Here is a 17006-nt window from a genome sequence, read left to right as displayed (position 1 = left end):
AAGATGGCTAATATTTACCTATTACTCAAGAAACAATTGAGATCAAATTCTATGTTAAGGCCTTTGGTTGCCTATTTCTTGAGTAATAGGTAAATATTAGCCGTCTTCCCCTTTATTTATTTATGTATACTGATGAGATTCTAACACTACGAAGTTCGTCTTCTTTAAAGATAAGTGTATAAATTATTAAACTAAAGATCCTTTATACACATCTTTATTCTTTTTAGTAATATATCATGTACAACGTAAACATAAGATTCTGGTTGTGCTAATAATAATATTTTTTTAATATGTACAATGTTTTTATATATTGTATATGTTCTTATATGTCTAATTATATGTATATCTGCGGGTATTAATAGTTAATGGTATTGTGTTTGTGATTGTTCCAACCCCTTCTATCGCATGTGATTGCAATTAATGCTCGTACTCTAGAGTATATATGGCAGACTGGAGTGTGACTCATGTAGACCTGCCATCCCTTGATAACGTCTATATGATGAAACGCGTCGGGGCGGGCCTTCATTCACGTCACACCTTCTGTCTGGAGAGTCACGTTTGACCGGCCGGCTGTTTGTTTTATTTCTTTTTATCTAAGCGTTATTGTTTTTATACATAATAAATCCTCGTTTGTTACACTTTGAGCGTCATTGCTCTCTTCCTTTATTGGGAGATGACTGCGGGATTCTAGCGAGTTCCTAGGACGAGAGGACGTTGGGCTCCGGCTTCCATCTCGGCGAGATTGACTGCTTTGATAACATCCTACCTTTGGTGAGTGCATACCCTAGAGGGGGATCGTCTCCTGGGAAACACATTGACTTCCCTGTTTGTTTTATCCTTGGAGACAATAGACTTTGTTCTTTTATTGAGTTTGTTTAGACACTTCACAGTCACACCTGCCTTTTCCTCCGAGAGAGGTTTTAAACAGAGATTTTCCTTGAACTTTGTATTAATAGTTTGTTGGTTTATGCTTTTACATATACATAATTGCTACTTATCGTGCACTTTTTCTAATTTTTCCTCTTATAGAGGTCTGATTTATTTGCATTTTATTATAATGTGATTATTATTGCTTAAACACTCTATTGCAGTTTTGAATTTAACATTGCACCTTTGAGTGTATCACGGAGAGGCTTTTAGCGCTCACCGTCTGATTTTAGCAGCTTCTAGCTAGTCTGGTTCTTTGTTCTGTGTTTCCATTAGCGCAGGTTTTGTTTACTATTAAAGAGGAACTCCAAGATTTTTTTTGAAAGATAAGCCCTGCAGTGGGTCTACCCCCCTCCCCATTGCAAGGTTTAAATAGCTTGTTTTGGTCTAGGGGTGCAAACAAAAAAGATATAATCACCTGATCCTCGATCCCGTCTGGCTGCTAGACTGGTCCATGCAGCCTCTTCTACCCCCAGGCTCCAGAGATCTAAGTCTTGATGACATCATCACATCTAATACAGGTCTGTTAGACATGAGGACTCTGAGGGGCGTACCACAGTTAGAGTGGAGGAGGAGAGAGGTGAGCCGTCACTGCTGCAGGGCCGAGGTTCAGGTGAGTATATCTTTTTTATTTTGCTCCTAGAATAAAACAAGCAGTTAACCCTTGCAGTGCATGGGTAGCTTAGCTCCACTGCAAGGGTTAATTTTCCTAAACCTGGAGTTCTTCTTTAAGGAAAAGGGCAAAAGGTACAATTCTGATCTTCCTCAGCAACCCAATTACAGGGGCCTGTTTAGGTTCAGATCTTATGATAGGCATTCACAACTCCAGGTGCCATAGCCAAAACTTCCTCAGCCAGAGTGTTATTGAGATGGCTCAACAGAAGTCTAATCTGGGCCAAAGCACTGACAGCAGCACATACAGGACTTAGAGGAAGAAGTGCTCAGCAGGGGACCATTAAATAAACGGTGACATAGGAAAAAAAGGAAATCAGGTTTGCTCCTCTACATCCCCTTTATGTCATCCTGAAATGATTATATAATTTGTTCAGTATGGCAAAGTAAAATGCATTGAATATGTTTAGAGGGAAGAAACAGGCAGCTACCAATAAAATTTTGGTTATAGTCAAATTAGGAAGAAGAAGAAATTTGTTTGCCACTGGTTATTGCAATTTGCACATAACCACGGCACAATCCTTTTTAAATAAATCTGTAAAATATGTCTCATTACTTTAAAATCTGAACTGCTGTTTCGTTTAGAAGCAGAGAGTCTTGTAAAGGTTATGTGAAAGATTGAAGACCATTTCATTCATGCCAAATTTTACAGTCTACATATTTCATCTCACTTACAATAACATTCAACGAATTATACTGTTGCTGTGAAGGATGATGAACCAAAGGTAAATAAATGGAGCTTCCTTTTGTTTGAGTTCATACGATATTCCTCACTCATACCCACTAACTGTAAGTCATATAAAATAATTGAAACAGTAGTAACATCTCTAGAAGCAGTTCTCTTTATGACATTGTTGCTCGCCAATAGTTATTAGCTTTGACACCGATAAAGTAAACACATGGTTACAGTTAGGAGTTAAGCCAGGGGTGCTGCAGGCACTGAGTGGCTGTGGCCCTTTTTTCTGGAATAAACTCTAACATAGGCAATAGAAAGTCTGAAAACTGAGTGGCTTCTTCCAATGACCACTCATACTTCTCCACCAAGATATCAAACAGGCCCCAGTGTTTTAGGTTGTGTATATGCCGAAGCTCCCCTGTGGAAATGAATGAGAACATGGTTAAATCATATGTTGTCATACAACTTGAGATACATATAAAATAAGCAAAATGTGAAAACTATATACAGTAAACTCTCTGTTATCTTGTATTCAACTCACCGGAGCTCTAATCTAACCGGCAAAAAAAAAATCCACTGTGCACTCACTGTTCTGTGAACTTCTAGGAGAGGGAGAGAGGGCTTTGCAGCATGGGAAGGTAGGCAGGCCGAAAAGTGCTGTAATAACCTTGAAATTAGTGTCTGAACGATCTGTGCAAAGTGCTGTATTATCCTGGGAAAAAGTTTCTGATGATCGTCTGTGAAAAGTGCTTTATTATCCTGTGGACTTGGATCTTCTGTGAACAAGTGCCACCTAGTCATCACTCCCTATGCTGCACTGTATTGTCCATAGATTACAATATACTGTAGCTCTCCAGTCCTAATGTCAGGCAGCCACGGTGCACACAGCAATACATCACCTGTATTAGAGCACCTGTATTGCAGCACTAATGCTAAGTGTGTCTGTTTGACTTAATTTTCTTCAATTACTTTATTTCAATATTAATATGAAGTCAATAAAGAGATTATGTTATGGTATGGTACAGAATGGGGTATAGCATTAGTTAAACCTATTTTTAAAAGTAACTCTCAAGCAACCAGAAACTACATTTATCCAGAATCTACCAATTCCCGTGGATGCCAGGTAATGGGCATTTTACTGTATACTGTATGTAAAAACATATCTCCAACACTTAAGATGATTCCAATAAATAACTCTATTATAGTCTACATGCCAATGCTTAAACTAACTGTAAAATCTTAACCCCTTACCACTTAACAACCCCCCCAACACAAACCTGACACCTGGCCCTGAAAAATTAACACTTAACCATGTCCTAACACTTAATCCAATCCTCTCCATAACCTTAAGACCAACTTTACTTGTACTGTAGTGAAATAGTCTTCCAAATACACCACCACCCCATTTTAGTGTGCTGCCAGCATACTAAAATGCTTACTTTGATCCCCGCTCCCAAGTTCTTCACTGTACAGCTCTGTCCGGCAAACTTTGCAACAAATACATCTTGTGCCTAGTGCACACATGCAGATGTGCCATTCATTCCTATAAAAGGTCTCTCCAAACACTGCATGGGTGGGGGCTACCATGAGTACAGGCCATCCATAGAAATAAACAAGGCCACTGAGTGAGTGCGCACTAGGCACATGACCTAGTCAGGATGTTTCCCTTTCAAAAGCTGTGTTGCACTAGACAGGGCCATACAGGAAATAACTCAGGAGTGACAATGAAGCTGTAAGCATTTATAGCATGTGTATGATGGACTGAGTGGGGTGGGGAATACAAATGCTGACACTAATACCTTAGCTAGAGCAAAATAATTAGGCTCAAGGGTTTTTAACATATGAATGCTGCATTCTCTATAAAGAAAATTTAAAAAATTCCAACAGATAACAAAGCACCCCCTTGTAATTGCAAACCTGTGTACTGAGGTGCAAAGATTTCACAATGGAAGCGCCCTAAGACCATTTAAAGTTGAACTCCAGGCAAAATGCTAAAGACACAGATTAAACACATACACTATCTTGCCAAAAGTATTGGGACGCCTGCCTTTACACGCACATGAACTTTAATGGCATCCCAGTCTTAGTCCCAGTCTTAATATTGAGTTGGCCCGCCCTTTGCAGCTATAACAGCTTCAACTCTTCTGGGAAGGCTGTCCACAAGGTTTAGGAGTGTGTCTATGGGAATGTTTAACCATTCTTCCAGAAGCGCATTTGTGAGGTCAGGTACTGATGTTGGACGAGAAGGCCTGGCTCGCAGTCTCCGCTCTAATTCATTCCAAACGTGTTCTATCGGGTTGATTTTAGGACTCTGTGCGGGCCAGTCAAGTTCCTCCACCCCAAACTCACTCATTCATGTCTTTATGGACCTTGCTTTGTGCACTGGTGCGCAGTCAAGTTGGAACAGGAAAGGACCATCACCAAACTGTTCCCACAAAGTTAAGCATGAAATTGTCCAAAATGTCTTGGTATGCTGATGCCTTAAGAGTTCCCTTCACTGGAACTAAGAGGCCAAGCCCAACAACTGAAAAACAACCCCACACCATAATCCCCCCTCTACCAAACTTTACACTTGGCAAAATGCAGTCAGGTAAGTACCATTCTCCTGGCAACCGCCAAACCCAGACACGTCCATCGGATTGCCAGACAGAGAAGCGTGATTCGTCACTCCAGAGAAAACGTCTAAAATCCAGTGGCAGCGTGCTTCACACCACTGCATCTGACACTTTGCATTGTACTTGGTGATGTAAGGCTTGGATGCAGCGGCTCGGCGATGGAAACCCATTCCATGAAGCTCTCTACGCACTGTTGTTGTGCCAATCTGAAGGCCACACGAAGTTTGGAGGTCTGTACCTATTGACTCTGCAGACAGTTGGCGACTTCTGCACACTGTGCACTTCAGCATGCCCTGACCCTGCTCTGTCATTTTATGTGGCCTACCACTTTGTGGCTGAGTTCCTGTTGTTCCCAGTTGCTTCCACTTTGTTATAATACCGCTAACAGTTGACTGTGGAATATTTAGTAGCAAGGACATTTCACGGATGAACTTATTGCACAGGTGATAACCTATCACGGTACCACGCTTGAATTCACTGAGCTCCTGAGAGCGACCCATTCTTTCACAAATATTTGTAGAAGCAGTCTGCATGCCTAGGTGCTTGATTTTATACACCTGTGGCCATGGAGGTGATTGGATCACCTAAATGCAATGATTTGGAGGGGTGTCCCAATACATTTGGCAATATCGTGTATATGAGAACCATTTTACTTTCTAAAACTGTCTGGCAGTCACAAAAAAAGGCCTTCCATGCTACAGCTTGCTATAGCTAAGCAGCCAGGGAACCAGGCTTAGTTTCAAGCTGTCCTCTGCGAGATGGTAGCGGAGACAGCGCTTATATACTAGCATGGGGGCCCCCCTGGAGAGGTGGACTTGGGGCACCTGCCCCACTTGCCCCTATTATTAAAGTAGCTCTGTTGCCAGAAGTCCAAACATAACAAGTTCCTGCATAAGTAAACTAATAATGTAGGTATGACTAGTAAGTTAAGCAAACATATTTTAGATCTGAAAGAATACCTTGATGGTCCATTGACTTACCTCTACGTGTAAAATACTCTCGGGAGTAACGGCCTGACAGTGCAAAGTGTGGAGGGATATCTTCAAGAAGCTCAATGATGTGTGCAATGTGATCTGGAATAAACAAGGTTTATACAGCAGCATATCTTACTTAGTTTTCAAGTTAACATATTTATTTATATCCAAGCTACAGAAGTAATATGCAAACATATAATATTTCTAATTAAATATTCTCACAGATCAGCTCTGCAGCTGATCTAGTACTTTTAGTTCTGCAAACATGCAAGGCTATTGTGTTACCTGTAGTTCTAATAACATGCAAGGCTTTTCTGTTCCAATAAAGCTCCATAAACATGCAGTCTTCTTGTTCCTGGCTGTTGCACTTGTCTGGCAATTTTGGACATCCCCTGACCTCACCTGCTGATTGATATAGCAGCTTCTCAGCTAGTCCCAGCCGGTTATTCAAACGGTATGCCCAGACTCCAAGACAGTCCTTCCAATGGTATGTGCAGAATCCCTACCAGGCCTTCCTGTACCAAAAGAGTATTTAAGCTCCTGGCGTTGAAGTGGCAGCAAAGCAAACTATGGGCTATGGCCCATCTCCACCTTCAGGAGCTCTGGTGAAGACCTACTGTCACTTAGCATGCCTCAGGTGATCCTGTGTCACCTGCCAGGGGGCCACTGAAACAAGGATATTTTAATTTCTGGTGAGTAATGATGTCACCACATTTAAAGAATTCAAATTACAGGTCTAACACATATAATGCAAGGGTTGTTTTTTGTTATTACTAGATGACCATTGCTGCGGCATGCTATACCTTTGGCGGCCACCTGTCTAGGTTTCTTATGTGTACATTGGTACTCAGGTGTCTACTATGTGTTGCTTTGCCCATTTTAGTGATTTTTTTGTAACAAGTGTGGAATATCAATTATGGCTACCATTTTTAAGTTAAAGGTTTAATTGCGTTTCCAGTGAGTTTCAGTCAGTAGCTGGGCTTCTTCTTTTTACATGCTAATTTACTTGCCTAGCTACTTCAAAAGGGCTTGTTAAACAGGAAGTGATGGTGGCAGGAAATCAGATCACACAGCCATGTGTTTGTGGAGAACAAGCAGAGCTCCAGGATGGAAAGTAAAGTGAGCAACCAAGCCTGTGCTCCCTGACCAAGCAAGAAACTCCATCTTAAACATTGCAGAAGAATGCATCAACCATAATAACTGATACAAGTCCCTATTCAAAAGCTAAGTAACAATTGTGTATACAGTAAACTCCCAGTTATGTAGCACCCATAGGGATTGGTAGATGCCGGATAACTGTAGTTTCTGGCTGCTTGATAGTTAATAGTAACTCTCAAGCAACCCTCTGCAACCCCATTCATTTGCTGGCTAGATTCCACAGCCGGCAGGTGATTGTAAACAGTGGGCAGGGGGCATTACCCTTACTCATTCACTGAAAGGTTAAATAAAGTGTAAATAAAGAGGCCAGACATTTGTAAAAAATCCTTTAATTGAAAAAAAAAACAACTAAAATATTTGACTTCTTTTTTAAAAAAAAATGACCAAAAATTGATCCAACTATCTAAATTGAGGGTCAATCTAGACGTCCATTGTTGTCAACGACGATGACAACTCATTGAAATAAGAAAAAAACCTGACGCCCGCCGACCTGACAGCACGCGACGCACACCCGGCGCAAATGGCATTTTGATAGATGTCAGCAAAATATAAGTGATCAGGCGGAGCTGGTGGTGACATCACTGCTAGCTCCGCCCAACTGTTACATTTGTCCGCCACCTGTCACTGTCTTCCCGCAGGTCCCGGACAAATCAAAACAAATGGGCAGAGTCGGCTGTGACGTCACAGTTGTTGTCACTTAATGACAGCCCAGTGTCCTGAAATAACTTGAGGATGCTGGGCTGTCATTGAATGACAACAACTGGGCGGAGGCAGCCATGACATTACAGCTGGCTCTGCCCAGATGTTGTCAGTTGCGGGCAGACTTTTCTCCCCGCTTCAGCCTGTGACTTTGACTCAGCCAAGCCGAATCGTATGTGTTCAGCTCAGCTTTTGTGAATAGCCCGTACAGCAGCCCATCGGTTTGGCTGAACCGTAGGGCTCCGGCGGCCGAAGTGAGCCGAAGTGTGAATAACCCTCCGAGTGTCCCACTTAAATTGGTGGCTATTGGAAGTACAATCTTTGGATGCTTTCCATGTTGGTACACTAGCGATACCAACAGATACCCTGGATCCCTGTGGTTAGATTCTTTTAATTAAGTGTCTTTTAAAAACTGTCTGGGGTCTATTCACGAAGCTGCCGAAGGATCTGGCCATAGCTTTGGCCAATGCTTCGGCTAGCTTCGGCCCCAGGCCCGTACAGCTCCCGAACATGGCCGAACGGCTTAGTCGAGCCGAACGCATACGCATCGGCTCGGCTGAGCCATGCTGAAAGCCGAAGCTGGCCGAGCGGCCGGCCAATGCCTGCTTCTGGGCTTTTTTTTAAAAGCATTGTTACATTACTATTGGCTATTTCAATTTGCAATAGCCAATAGTAAACTGGCATTGTACCCGCCCTCTGCTGCAGTTCTCCATCAGGTCCATCGGCAGAGGGCGGGTACAATGCTAGTTTACTATTGGCTATTGCAATAGCTGCAATATTGCAATTGGCTGTACCAATGCTTTTCAATGGGAATTTTTTTTTTTTTCTATTCTGACATCGCTCGTGTCAGAATAAAGAAAAAAAAGACATAGCAGTGTTTCTCATCTTGGCGGCCGGGAGAGTTTTTTTTTCTTCTTTTTTTTACAGCAGCAGACCCGCCGGACAATAGGAAACTATTGGGCGGAGCTAGCTCTCACTGCTAGCTCCGCACAATCGTTTTCTATATACTTTTTAAAAACTTTTTTCACTATTTTTCTGTTCTGCTCGGTACCTCTGAGGTACCGAGCAGAACAGCCCAGCCGAATGCCGCTCAGCTGCATTCGGCTATTCACTCACTGCTGTTCGGCATCTTTAAGAATAGCCCGTACAGCAGTGAGTAGCCTGCCGGAGGTTCGGCTCAGCCGATCCAGATGTTGGATCGGCTGAGTCGAACTCCTTCTGCACTTCGGGTCGGCCGAACATGCTGAGCATTTTCGGCCAACCCGAAGCCACACGAAGCAAGCCGATGTACGGCTGATTTCAGCCGATGTACGGCTGAAATAAGCCGTACCAGCCTGAAGTGAATAGCCGAACAGTGTTTGGCTCACTTCACTTCAGGTCGGTCATTCACTCGGCTGCCTACGGCAGCTTAGTGAATAGACCCCTCTGTCTTGGTTTTTTTAAAGTAATAGTTGCAGTTTGAAATTAATATAATTTTTTCCAGACCGAATACGAGTACCGATACTTTTAGTACTCACCCATGGTAGTGCCCCCTGGTAATTCTGCCATTGACTCAAGCTGTAAAGTGACTACAAATCACTATACAACAATGCAGAATATCACAAGCTATAGAAGACTACTATTCCCAGCGATACATTATTCAGCAATGCAAAATGAAAATCGGCTATAGAGGACTATGCATTCTCTACGGTGGTTGTGCAGGTTCTATGGTGGGATTTGCGGACTCTCAGGTAGACTGTGCAGGTTCTATGGTGGGCTGTGAAGACTCCCGGGTGGTCTATGCAGGTTCTATGGTGGGCTGTGTGGACTCTCAGGTGGCTATGTGGGGGTCTATGGTGGATTGTGTGGACTCTCAGGTGGGCTGTGCAGGTTCTATGGTGGGCTGTGCAGAATCTCAGGCAAGCTCAGCAGACTCTCTGGTGGCTATGCAAGTTCTATGGTGGGCTGTGTGGACTTTCAGGTGGGCTATGCTGGGTCTATGGTGGGCTGTGTGGGGTCCTATGGTGGGATGTGTGGACTCTCAGGTGGGCTGTGCAAGTTCTATAGTGGGCTGTGCGGACTCTTAGGTGGGCTATGCATGATCTATGGTGGGCTGTGCAGACTCTCAACTGGGCGGACCCTTAGGTGGCTATGCGGGGTCTAGGGTGGGCTGTGTCGACTCTCAGGTGGGCTATGCTGGGTCAATGGTGGGCTATGAGGGGTATAGGGTGGGCTGTGAAGGTTTTATGGTGGGCTGTGGGGAATTTTAGGTGGGCTGTTCAGGTTCTATGGTGGGCTGTTGGGACTCTCAGGTGGCTATGCAGGGTCTATGGTGGGCTGTGTGTACCTTTTTGTGGAGAATGATATGTGAAGGTATTAGGTTACATGAGATTGGTTCTATAACTAACCAAAACAATATTCCAGAATGGATGGGTCAAAATATGGCACCCTTCACGTCTACTGTGCACTCTAAGCTGATGAAGTCTGCACATTTAATCTTAGGGCCCCTTGACTGTCTTGGCTGGGAAGCCTGGAATAAAACAGCAAAATTAATGCGGCCACTAATCTCTTGAATTAGTTGGGGGAGCAAGAGAAGCCTAAAATAAAACCTGTCAGGGCAGCAGATAAGATTAAGGCCAGACCAGATGAATGTAAGCAGAAAAAGTCAGAGAAGAAAGAGAAGGCAGAAGAGAAGACAGGAGATGCAGAAAACCACTAGTGATGACTACAACAACCTGGGGTTAGATGAAACAGGCATCCAAACCCAAATCCCTTTATCCTTGGGAGGAGTTACAGAGTCTCAAGAAGAGTAACTGCGAGTTACTTGTAGTATGTGATGGGAAGGCAGGTCTCAAGTGACAGCAAGAGAATGATGCCCATATGCACCTGTCACTGTATTGTTGGGTGAAGTCAACCTTCTCCTTCATGTAATGCCTTTAGTGGGCACTGGAGCTGAAGTCACACTTTTACAAGGAAAGTGTCTGTGAAGGTTCTCATTTATCCAGGTCATGGTATATCTGTAAAAAATAAGTCAGGGCGCAACTAGGCCGAAGTCTGGTTCCTGATATCTATACCACTGCATAACGCTACTACAATCTTTCTACTGTGAACATTACACTGGGCTTATTTCCTCGAGCTATACACGTTTGCAGAATGACACTGTGATGTTTCCTGTTCCTGGTCCCCACATGTAACAAGACCAGCCTTCTCCTGTTCTATTCATTGTCCCTTGTGCTGCTGATTTCCCCTGTTTGTTGTCTTTCCCCCTCCTCTTGTTACTTGTTATTGTATCGAGAGTGCACTGATCAAGAGTTTGTTTATGAGCCTTTTCTAGTTCTCTAATGCGGATTGTTAAAGCGTCAAACTGCTGCGTCCTTTTTCTCTTTTCCCTGGCGCCTAACTGAATCAATAGCCCTCTAATGAATGCTTTATGAGCATCGCACAATATGAAGGGGTCTTTTGTTGAATGTCCGTTGAGCTGAAAATATTCCTTCAACAGTGGTACGGGGAAGAGAACAGGGATGTATTGCTGCCATAATGGAGTGGTCGATGAACGGCCTTGACCTGCAATGTCAAGGGTAATCGGGGCATGGTCTGACCAGGAGATATTATGAATACGAGTGTTTTTTGGAGGAGCCAAAGGCATGGGTAAGTCTCGATAGTAGAGATGATGTGATGTGGGTTTGTCGATACATGTAGCGGTAGGTATGGTGCGCCACCACGCAGTGGGCGTAGATTGAGAAGCCATAGCTCCAGGGTGTGGGGAGAGGTAAAATCAGGAAAGGAAAAACAGGAACTGTAAACAAAACAAACTCGAAGAGACCTTAACTTGGGACTCCCGAGGTAGTGAGGAAATAATATCCAACACGATTTGAGGGGCAGAGAGAGGCTCCAATGGTACGGTATTAGTCAGGGCCAGTCATTTTTGAGGATAGTCAACATAACTGGTAGAGGGGGCATAAAGCTCTAGTAGTACGCCTTTGTGTATGGCTTCAAGTGGGATCTATATTTGGGGTAGTGAGGAGGCCCCAAGTTTGAAGCAGTTGAAATCCCGCCTTCACATCAGTTATAGCGTGCAATTTGCCATTCTGAGATACGTTAAGCTTAGTAGGGAAACCCCATTTGTATGCTACATTGTGATTACGGAGAGCTTTGGTTATAGGGTGTAAGGCTTTCCGTTCCTGTATTGTTGCTTGAGAAAGATCATTGTACAGCGTCACTTGTGATTGTGAATAGGGGGCTGGTAGTGGAGATGTGGAGCGTGCTAGGGACATAAGCTGCTCCTTCACGTGGAAAAAATGAATGCGTGCAATGATGTCCCTGGGCAGTTTGTCTGGGAAGTAAGATGGTTTCGGTAGGCGGTGTGCTCTATCCACTATCAATTCAAAGCTTTGCAAGGAGGGAAAGAGGGTGCTGAGCATAGTTTGAACATAACCTCTAAGATCAGATGAAGACACTGACTCCGGCACTCCTCTCAGTTTGATATTGTTTCGTCTAGCGCGGTCCTCAATATCCGCCATTTTATCTTTGAGGCGGGGGACCTCGGCTGCTCTAGACTTATGGGCATCCACAAGTTCATTGTGGGCTTCTGCATAGTCGCCCATTTTGTTTTCCATGAAATCAACTCTATCTCCCAAATTGCTCAGTTCTACTGTAAGCTTTTGAATGAGGGAGGTAAAGTCATTATGTAGAGTATTGCGAAAAGATAGAAGCATGTCCTTCAGCGTGGTGTCTATCACTGGCTGATTAGACGTAGGATATGCATCAAGCGGTTCTCTATGGTCATCATTATCATCAGCAATGTCAGCAATAGAGGAGGAAGGGTTTCTGCTTACCTCCTTTGCTCTGGAGTTCGGAGTTGCTCCTTTCTCCCCTTTTTACTGTTTATATATTGGTCAAATTTTTTTGTTTTTTTTTAACAATATGTGGCAATATGCATTTTGCACTCTATTTTAGCTGCGCGTATTGCTAGTTTGCATCTTTTATTACATTCTTTGTAGTTAACGAACGACAATGCCGTCGCCTCCATCTTATAATTTATAAATGCCACTCGCTTTTCCTTTATGTGATGCTTTACAGTTTTATTAAGCCATACAGGTTTTGTTTGTGATCTTTTACTTTTATTACCCAACGGTATGCATTTGGCAATGGCAATATGTAAGGTGTTTTTAAAACATTCCCACTTTTGGTCCGAGTTCAGTTGGTGAAATAAGTTTTCCCATTTGATGTCCCCCACTAGGTGGCGCAGTTTATCAAAGTTAGCCCTTCTGAAATTAAGGGTTCTTGTCCTACCAGCCTGCTTCCCTTTCCTGTATCCAATATAGAAAGTAATCACATTGTGATCACTATGTCCCAGTGTCTCCCCAATAACAATATCCTCAATTAACTCCGCTTTATTAGTAATGATTAAATCTAGGATGACATTTTTCCTAGTTGGGACCTCCACCATCTGGTCCATGAAATTGTCACGCAACATGTTCAGAAAGTGGCCCGCCTTTGTTGAACTTGAGGTTCCATTTGCCCAATTTATGTCCGGGTAATTGAAGTCGCCCATCACGACTTCATTGCCCTCCCTCCCAGCTATTTCTATTTCAGACTGTAGATGAGCCTCCCCCTCCTCCCCTATATTTGGTGGTTTATAACAAATACCCACAATTAGTTTGCGACGATCGTCCGTCATGTCCAGTTCCGGCCATAAGGATTCCACGTCCTCCCCACTATTTGACGTGATGTCGTCCCTTATATGCATATTTAGATTATTTTTGACATAAAAGAGTAGCCTTCTTAGATTTAGGCTTCTCAGGGCTTCCCTGGGTGGAGGATTCAGCACTGTCTGAGATGTAATCTGGGGTTGCCGTGGTCGCTTCGGGCGGATGTGTGGAGCCATTCGCGGGGACAGAGGAGTGTAATACCGCTGCGCGGGACAGTACGGCGCCATCTTTCGGACGTCCATGCGGGCCCACAGATTTGAAGAAATCTGACAGTTTCCTCGGTTTTCCTCTATGCTTCCGCTTGCTCATATTGGTCCCGGGTGGCAGGCGATGATGTGGGAAGAAAAGAGCCGGTGCTAGCGTCCTCTCGTGCTGTGTTGCTATGCCCTGCAGTGGAAACGGGATCGGAGCTCTTTCTCTATGTGGCCATCTTCCACTGCATTCGTCCACGCCCCCCATAGGACTACTTTAAGCCATACACTCTAAAGAGCTGGCCTTCATGGAACAGTGGCCAGAAAAAAGTAACTGCAACACATTTGCTGTTCACTAAAAGGCACGTGGGAGACTCCCAAAACGGATGGAAGAAGGTACTTTGGTCAGATGAGACTAAAATTGAGCTTTTTGGCTTTCAAGGAAAACCATACCGCTAGTAACCCTGAAAATTTGGAAAATAGGGCAAGAAGGTGTAACGACGCGTGTTTGCGTGTGTATGTGCGTGCACGTTGGGGGCGCATACTTAAAAATGTTGTAAAATTTTTTAAATTTTTCTTTTATGTTACTTTAATTTTTAGAATTTTTAAACACTATTTTTTTTTTACAGTAACATTATTGTTATTACATAGAGGGATAACAAGCCCCCTATGTAATAGCAGATAGGGTGCGGCAGGTCCTCTTTATGGAGACATCAGGGGTCTTTTAGACCCCAAAGAAGCTGAGGAAGCAGAGATCTGCTTCCTCAGCTTCATCTTCTGGCTCTAAGAGCCGGAGACTGTAAAAGTGACATCGGAAGTGATATAATACACATCACTTCCGGGTCCAGTGATCGCAGGAGAGATCAACGGCTGGAAGCCGCTAAATCTCTCTCCGATCATTGCGGGGAGGCCCGCCGAGCCGCTCCCGGGTGCCACACGGGGCAGCGGTACCCGGGGAAGCCAACGGCGGCCAAATTGCTTGTACATTAACAGCAATCGCCTGCTGTTAAAAGCAGGCGATTAAAAGCGGAGAACCAATATATAACACTTATGAACATATCTAATGATGCCCCAACAAATGAAAAAAGGCTGTAAGCCTGTTAGTAAAGGTAGAACATTTGCCACTGTAACATTTCATAAACAGGAAGCTCTAAATTTGATCAATTCAAATAATGAAGGCCAAGCTAAATCAACAAGAAGGAAAAGTCTATAATCTCCAAGTGGTTTCTAAAAACTGGCTTACTTAAAGTGTGGGGGTTTCCTAGAGAGGAAATAGATGGGATCCTTACACCAGCTTTCCTTAAAGTGTATTCTCACTTTTGCAGTCAAATTTGAGAAAACCCCTCTATATGTTTGCTATGTGTTCCCAAAGTCAGCATATAGTGGGCTACTGCCAGCTATATGCTGATAGCGCAGACCTCTGCTGCAGCCGACAATATTGTTGAGATCCACCCCACTACCTGATTGACAGCTGGCTTTGACTCTAGAGCCACAGCCAGCTCTTCCCATCTCCTCCCCTGTCTGTCCCTTCAATAAGCGCTGGAGGAACAGAGAATGGGAGGAATACCTGCGGGGTCAGTCACTCTTTGCCAGGAGAAGCAGTGAGCTGAGCAATCAGCAGTTTGTGATCGCTCAGTTGTTAAGCAATAGAGACGGCAAGTGACAGCTGCAGTGTCACACCCTAGCTTAAATATTGGGAAGAGTACAGTTTACTCTCCCAATAGCTCTACTTTAACATACAATGCAAACCTCTCACCCCTCACAACCCCTCCTAACATTACAAAAAAGGAGAAGCCAAAAGCGTAAAAGTAGACTTTGTCTGAGGGTTTCCCTATGGTTTGTAGGAGCAATAGGGTATAGCTTATACTTTCCATACTCGGCCTCGTACACTGAACCTTTTCTCCTTGGTACATGTAGGTGCATACATTGTTCTTTTAATTGTTCATATTAAAGGTTGATTTTATTTTTCAAGATCTTTGCACCTTCTCTCTTTTTTTTTCGTTTTTTGTCTTATTTTGTGTAAATGTCTATACTTCCTTGAATATTGCTGAGACAAATATTTAACTACTGCAAATGCAGAGAAGGCAAGGCAGAGATGTATTCAATAACAAAGCCAAGATCCGGGTAGGCAGAGTACTAGTAAGGTCAGTCTAAGCAAGCAATCAGATCCAAGCAGTTCAACCGGTCACAGGTAGTTGTCAGCAGGATCAGAGATATCAAGCAAAGGTAGGAACAAAGTCTAAGCAGACTACAAACGTACAGGAACTAAAGGTCCAAAAAAAACAGAAGACCAAACCAAGAATAAAAGAGCTTGGCAAAGATGGGGGAACTAGCAGGAAATAATGAGGTCAACATGAAAAAAAGAGGATAACAGGAAACCAAGATTACACACACACACAATCCCTAGCAATAGCAAGCTGTATAATACAATAGGCCACGTGTGCCAGGGCACTAAAGAAGAGGCCTGGAGTGCTGTGAAAGCAAGAAAGGACTGCAGGAGCCAGCAGAGAGGCTAGAACATGCAAGCAGTAAGACCCTGGGAGGACAGGAAGAAGCACGGCATGAAACAGAAGCCCCCACAAGAGAACACAGCTGGCAGACCACACCAGCACCCAGCAGCAAACTGTACCAGAGAAGTGGGAAGCAGGTAACCTTTAACAGCCAGTTAGTTCCTGACATATAACATCTTTAGAGAGTAGTCAGGTCACCCAATATACTACTATAGATGAAAAGTAACTTAAATGCAAAATGCATCTGGATAAAGAAAATCCACTTATGCTAAAATGATGGACCTGTGTCTTTATTCAACCTTATATATTATGTAACTATGTAAAATATCAGCTGTAATAGGGGAAAAATGTATGCCTACTGAAACTAAAACAGATCATTCAGAACCACTCAAATCTGTGACTTCTTAAACACAAAAAGGCCTAAGTAGTTATAAAGTAAAACTTATCTGTTATTGCTACTGACATACCTTCATCACGTGTGTATTCTTCACCTGAGTGAGGCTCAAACAAGTAATCTCCTGTTGCCAGCTCAAAGGCCTTCAAGTGAAACAAAACAGTTATTACAATATTATTGGGATAAAGTAGTTGTAAAAGGCTAGCTATACAACTTTACTTGAGATATAGTGGCAAGAGCCATTTCACTGGGAAGCATTAGGCTGCAATGCCTTTCCATAACTAATTTCCTCTATCGTTCTTTAAAGGACACAGCACCGTAGATTAGGTGAGCAGTGTGTGTGTGTGTCCCAGCACAAGATATGTTGGACACACATTTTTGTTAAAATGAAAGGGGACAGCTTCTTCTAGTGGGTATTTCCCATAAATGTTATAGAGCCCAATTTAGCTATGTTCCCTGAGATGATAGGATGTACTTCCCCAGTCCTGCTAAAAAAAGAC

The 17006-nt window shown here is 43.4% G+C and overlaps 1 protein-coding gene across 1 annotated transcript in view; it reads right to left on the bottom strand.

Annotated features, from left to right (window-relative positions):
* Positions 1-2344: 2344 nt before the first annotated feature.
* LOC108800438 (SRSF protein kinase 3-like) overlaps positions 2345-17006 on the bottom strand; it is an 81308-nt gene continuing 66646 nt past the window's right edge. Inside the window, exons 5-7 of the mRNA XM_018572423.1 lie at positions 16580-16649; positions 5871-5963; positions 2345-2693 (exon numbers count right to left, since the gene is read on the bottom strand). Of these exons, the coding sequence (XP_018427925.1) occupies positions 2509-2693; positions 5871-5963; positions 16580-16649 (348 nt within the window). The 3' untranslated portion in view covers positions 2345-2508. The remainder of the gene's footprint in view (positions 2694-5870; positions 5964-16579; positions 16650-17006) is intronic.

The sequence above is a fragment of the Nanorana parkeri genome, unplaced genomic scaffold (genome assembly GCF_000935625.1).
Source record: "Nanorana parkeri isolate BGI_ZX_2015 unplaced genomic scaffold, ASM93562v1 scaffold2025, whole genome shotgun sequence".
In the NCBI taxonomy this organism is placed as follows: domain Eukaryota; kingdom Metazoa; phylum Chordata; class Amphibia; order Anura; family Dicroglossidae; genus Nanorana; species Nanorana parkeri.
This window is presented reverse-complemented; position numbering and strand designations above follow the sequence as displayed.